General features: G+C 34.8%; 1 protein-coding gene across 1 annotated transcript; it reads right to left on the bottom strand.

Moving 5' to 3' along the window:
- Positions 1-1799: 1799 nt before the first annotated feature.
- On the bottom strand, positions 1800-2477 carry LOC107494202 (putative F-box protein At1g67623). Its single transcript, XM_016115259.1, has one exon. It carries the CDS (start codon positions 2475-2477, stop codon positions 1800-1802), a length of 678 nt encoding a protein of 225 aa, XP_015970745.1.
- Positions 2478-6443: the final 3966 nt, after the last annotated feature.

Genomic DNA, 6443 nt, shown 5'->3' with positions numbered 1-6443 from the left:
GGTAATTGTATAATTTCTTAAAATATTAAAATTCTACCCCTTAACTGCGATCTACTATCTCTCACGCTATCTCTTTCTACAGTGCATCATTCCTTAACGAGTCGTTGAATTCCCATGGTTTGTAACTTTCCCGTTCTTCTCAGTATAGCCAGCGCCGACTTCATTGCTATCTCTTGTCCTCTCACTCAATCTTTTTTTTTTGCCATGAATCACTCCTTACCAACATAATTAACGGTTAGTTCGGTTATTAAATTTTTTTCATTAAAAATAATATATGGAATATATATTCATATGTAAAATATAATATAATAAAATAAATCTATTCACAGTACTTAAAAGTATAATTAAAATTAGGAATATACAAATATAATAATAAAATTTGTACTCTAAACAAGGAAACATCTCTTTTATCATACATAAATTAAGTGGCGCTGGTAGGGGTGCACATGGGGCGGGTGAAGCCGGGTTTGATAGGTGTTGGGACCCTACCCGAAATGTACACTGGGCTTAATTATTAGACCCGAACCCAACCCTAGACCAGATGAAACCAATATACTTTCGGGCCACAATTATACCGGGTGAAAATCGGGTGAAAACCGAGCCGTTAACATTACATTACGTTGATACCTTCTTGTAAGCTAGCATGTAAAAATATCCAAATTTCCAAGACTCCAACCATTATTTAACATGGTAAAATTAACTTAGAAAAATATAACAAAAACCAACCCTTCTTTAAAATTAAAGCATAACCACAATCAATACTAAAGCAAAACCACAATCAATACTAATATTGTCTAATAATACCAAATATTTAAATCAATACAAATAACACAATATTATGCATTAGTCTAAAGTCTTATGTATTCCAAAAATAAAACATTAAGTTACAGTCTTATAATGACTAATAACACTGTGTATGATGACCGGGCCACCGGGCCGACTCTGGGTGACCTCTGCTCTGGCCCGTACCTGACCCGAAATAATGACCGGGTCCATTTTTGAAACTCTTACCCGACCTTAAACCCGATGAAATCACACCAAATTAGCCTCTAAAGTGTTCGGGACCGGGTCGGGCCTTCGGACCGGGCCAGGTCTGTGCACCCCTAGGCGCTTGCTATATTGGGAAGAACGGGAAAGTTACGATTCTGGTATTGTTTTTCTAAAGCGGTTACATATAGACTTTAAATAACTCAACAAAAGAAATAAATATACGTAATCTTTTATGTTAATAATATTAGAGTGTATATATGAGTACATAATATCTGAAAACATTAATAAATGTTACCTAAAGAATATAGCGAGAAAAAGAAGATAGTATAGTAACTAAATATTATGAAATAAAATATAAAATTCAATACTTAATTATAATAAATGAAATATAAAGTTACTATGTAATTAAGTTGTATTCACGCATTTATTCAACGTATAATTTACAGGTTGTAAGTAATACGTTTGAAGTTTGTGAAAAAAAATATTTGTTATTGATCTTGTGAATAGACATCGAATGTTTAGTTTAATTGTTGCAAAATCAATTGGGTTTTAAATGGTACCTGGTTTTTTTTTATTGATAAAATTATGTCGAATTTTATAACTCCAAACATGATAACATCCACCAAATCATGTTCATTAGTTAACGGAATTTGTTCTTAATATCAAATTATTTGGTACGGAACTTGTCCAGGAAAATTGTAAACCCCAGAACGTTAAGTAGAGATGGGAACCGAAGTCATGGGAGGTTGACGAAGAGAAGCAACTCATGGGAGGTTGACAAAGCCTTGCAGGTCGTAGTCCGCGCAACACTAGATGCAGGGAATATGAGCGGCCCCTCCGAAAGCATGGACGGAGTTTTGCTCTGCTGCACGTCTACGATAGTCATATAGAAGAGGCATGTGGCCCCTGGTGGAGCATCTAGGTGAGGCATAGACGGTGTGTTGTTCTTCTATACGGGGCATTTGGACCTCACCTGGCCACGAGATTGTCAGAATTGAAAAGCACATTGCGTTACAATCAGCGAGTGAACCAACCGCATCAAGCTCGCGATACAGTTCCAGCCCTTTTTGTTTTTCCTCGTTGTCGTCAGTGCGAAGCAGCAACATCATGGACAGCGTGTATTTGGCTGCTGCATGGCCTGTACTTGTTGGACTATTTAGCATCTGGAGGCCAACGTTTTCGTTATGTCTGATGAAGAGTTTCTGAAGTGCCTCCCGAAACAGAAGCTCTGGATGGCCAGCTGCCATGCAGCGATCAAAGAATCTACTTGGCTCTGAGTTGAGGCACCACCACCACGGCGTCGCATGCGATGGTGGGATGGAAATACTGCGGTGAACAATATCGGCGTCTCCCGCATCGCGTGCAGCCTTACAGGTCATTCTGAGACTACACAAGTCGCGAATGGAGTTTGACGCAACTTTAATGGTTATTGCTACCCAAATGTCGTTTGGAAGGAAAGTGATATTTGAAAAACGGTCGATTGTCATTTTCACTTTGTTCCTATTGGTTCGTATTTCGATGGGGATGGGGATACGTGTTTAGAGTTTAGGGTTTGGAGTGTGGCAAAGGATTGTAGTCTCCATATTTATAAGTCCACCGATCCTGTTGGAAACCTGAACTGGAGTGTAGCAGATTGGTTCTAAGCAATGCATCTGTAATATTAAACGTTAGAGTAAGCATAACTATATTTAGGTGAAAATTGAAAACTGTATAGGGAATGGTATTAATCATTGAAAAAGTATAGATTACCAAGAAGATTTTTGAACAATGTTCCCCTAGCACTCTCCTAATTAAATTTACTCTATTAATGTTATTATTTTACATTGTTCAGACGTTGTTAAACAGAAGTTGTTAGTTAGCTAAACTTTTTTAAACCTGTAGTAGTATAGATTATTCCACGTGCAGTCAGAAGAGTGTTAAAGGTTCGGGCAGATATTTTGACGTTTAATATATGAATAGTTGATAGTTAATTTTGTATGTTATCTACATAGTTAGGGCTTTTAATATCATGGATGTGATTTTTGTGTTTTTGAAAATTTTTTCGTGTATCACATAGAGAAGAGAGAAAGTGACGCGTTTAATGTGAGATAAAAAAGCCTTGAACATATGCTGGTAGGTGGGAAAAAACGGTTACATGAGGTTAATGCATTTATTATTGAATTTAAAGCCTTGGCGAAGCGGTGTGACTGTCCAATGAGAAAACTGTGTATACATAATTGGATTGGAGAACGTGATGAGGCATGTCATATATAAATATCAATAAGTTTGATGTTTGAGATAACTTCCGTGAGGAATTTGTGAATAAGATTGAAGGTTGTTACATCCTATTGTGATTGAATCGCTGTTTATTGGGTTGGAACAATGTCGACCCCCCACCGTTGGTGATGGAAGTAGTTCTTCTGGAGGAACTGGTCCTGGCGGCCCTCTCCGCAATGACGGTAAGCGGTTTCACATTATGTTTTTTCCCGGTTATCGTTGAGGTTTACTTATTGTTATTGTTTTTCCCGGTTTGAACATTCAGAGATTGTCCCCACGGTGAATCCTGACCAGATTGTCATCATGAAGGACCTTGAGCAGATGCTGCGCAGGGCATGTGACGCCCTTAAGACAGAGCCTCCAGTGTTTGAGCCCCGCGATTGCGTATACGTCTAGGGCGAGCGCTACTATGGGTTTCTGGTGCATGTGGAGGGGCCGCCGGACGGAGTAAACTTTGTGGCCTTCGGGAGGTTCTCAGCCGACGAACGCATGGCTAGGCAAGATGCCGCTTTATCATCTCTGCACGCGGTTGTTGGAGAGTCTGGGAAGGCGATCCTCGACTTCAATTACGACGTGGCTCAGAGTTGCAGGGAACGTCTTATGGAGTTGGAGCAGATCTCTAGTCTGTCCGTCGACTTCCGTGTCACTGAACTGGAGGCTGAGAATGCTTGGCTGAGGGAGCGGCTGGATGCTTGGGACACCTTGCACGGGCATGGATAATGTTGGTTTCGTTTTGGGCTGACGGTTTACTGTTTCTCGGGTTTGGGGTTTCTTGGTTAGGGTTCATGGTTGACGGTTTTTGGGTTTGTGGTGAAGGGTTTATTATGCAACTTTTTTGGTCGTGACTGTGACATTTATCTTCTTATTACGTTATTATGTAATAGTTACAATCTATTTCTTTATGCATGGTTTACAAGGGTTGGCACACAGGAAAAATGAAAATTATCTTTACATGTAGCTTCGAATATGATATAGTTTTTTCATTGCATAAGTAGTCTTGAAGCTAGGCATTAATTTGTTCTATTTGATAGTGCATTGCATGCAATTGAAGTTAAATTTAAAGTCATTCCACGTCTGGTTGAAAGTTATTTGGAGATTGAAGTGTTTGCGGAAAGGTTGTGAAAACGGATAAACCAACATTAATGTATTGTTTATGGAATTTAATAAAGTCCCTTGGGAACTGGTGTCATTATGCAGTTCCAATTGGAATCGAGCGGGTGAGGACATGGTCGAGGGCTCATGGTTCATGCGGTTTGGTGTTTGGTGTTTATGTAGTCTAAAGACTATATGGTGCCTATATATCTTTGCCTAACTTACTAAAATGAGATAAAGTTTAATATTAAAATTAAAAAATATAAAAGTAAATAATTTTTTAATATTTAAAACTTACCATTAAAGGTAACTTCGATAATTTCGGCACCAAAGTTACAGGCACCATAGAATTGGGTCTCCTGAAGTCACCTTTCTGATTGAAACAAGTGGCCTTATGATTTACTTTTTGATTTGGTCTGGTTTTACTAAACCATATTAAATCAAACGGCTAAACCATAGGTTCAAGCTATATATGACTCAAATTTGAAAATACTAAAATTTTTTAGGTTACTATTTTCACTAATAAATTTATTAAATTTTTATCTCTTTCAATAACAAAAAAAAACTAAAAAATAAGTTATAATTTGTATATGTAAATATAAATAAAATAAATCATTATTAAAAACTTTATATTAAAAAAATATTAATTATTTATATGTATAATTAAATAAAATATTTACTAAGTGTTAACAATTATAATTTTATTAGTTATTGAAATAAATGTAAAAGGTCAGACAATTATTTATATTTATAATTAAATTATATATTTACTAAGTGTTAACAATTATAATTTTACTAGTGATTAAAATATTTTTGTGTTAATAAAAATTAGAAGTTTAATTTAAGATTAAAAATGGTGTTTCGATTGTAATTAATTGTTAAGTATAACTTTTATTTAAAATAAAGTATTATTTCATTTAAAGTGCCCTATTATAATTATAATTGATTTAATATTAGAGCATCTCTAATGCTAGTTTTAGTTTCAATTTTATTATGTATCCTACAAAAATATTTGTCGGATCATATATTATAAATAATAATTTGAAATTCAAAGTGAACATTTATTCATCCAATATTTAGTCTTAGTTCATTTAAAATTTTAGATTTTTTAATTATTTTATCTATATAATTATATGAATGACATAATTTTATTGATTCTCTATGAAAATGATATCGTATCTTTAAGATGAATTTAAAGTATGATTTGATCTCAAATATTTGTTTATACATATAAGTAAATGATTCCATGACTTTGTTATGTGCGTACCCATTGGTTAGTGCCTTTTAATGGTGACGAATCCAGCAAAAAATAGTTGGTGAATGCTATGGTACCTTTGATATTATGCCAAACTTACTAAATAAGGTAAATATATAATATTTAATTAATAAAGTTTAAATATTTTATTTTTTGTTTTAAACATTTTATTTTTTACTTTTAAAAGAAAGTTAGGGAATTTAGGCACCAAGGGGGTGGAAACATGCCAGGTTAGGCTAAGCTTTGCTCTTAACAAGCCTGGCCTGACATACAGTTGATTGGCCTGAGCCTGGCCTGCAGCCTGTTATAAGCTCTTTATAAAGTATTAGGTCTGGCCTATTATTCAGCCTGCCCTGGTCTGAAGCTTGTTAAAAGGCCTGATCATTTTTTTTTCAAAAATTAATATCTTCTTTAAAAAAATTATTTTTTATTGAAAATAGTTATATGTAATATGTCATATATTTAATATTTATAAAAAATTTTAAACTTTTAACATATTTAAAATATACACAAATATTTATAATAAAATATAATAAATTTAAAATATCTCATAATTTTATTAATAATAAAAAATTATTTATATATTTAATTATATTTTAACAGGTCCAGGCAGGCCTGATAGGCATATAATGCTAATTAGTGAGACTGGACCTGGCCTATTAATGTATTAAGGCTTTTAAAAGAGTCCGGACTTGTACCTATTTTATAACAGGCCAGGCCAGGTCAGGCTAAACACAGGCCAGACTGCAGGCCCCTGGCAGACCGCCTGGCCTTTTTTCACCCACACCATAGTAAAAGGCACCATAGTAAAAGGCACTATAAAACTGACCAAAATAGTTTTGAAATCCAA

This window comes from Arachis duranensis, chromosome 6 (assembly GCF_000817695.3).
Source record: "Arachis duranensis cultivar V14167 chromosome 6, aradu.V14167.gnm2.J7QH, whole genome shotgun sequence".
Classification (NCBI taxonomy): domain Eukaryota; kingdom Viridiplantae; phylum Streptophyta; class Magnoliopsida; order Fabales; family Fabaceae; genus Arachis; species Arachis duranensis.
The sequence above is the reverse complement of the archived record's forward strand: the minus strand, read 5'-3'. Positions and strand labels throughout refer to the sequence as shown.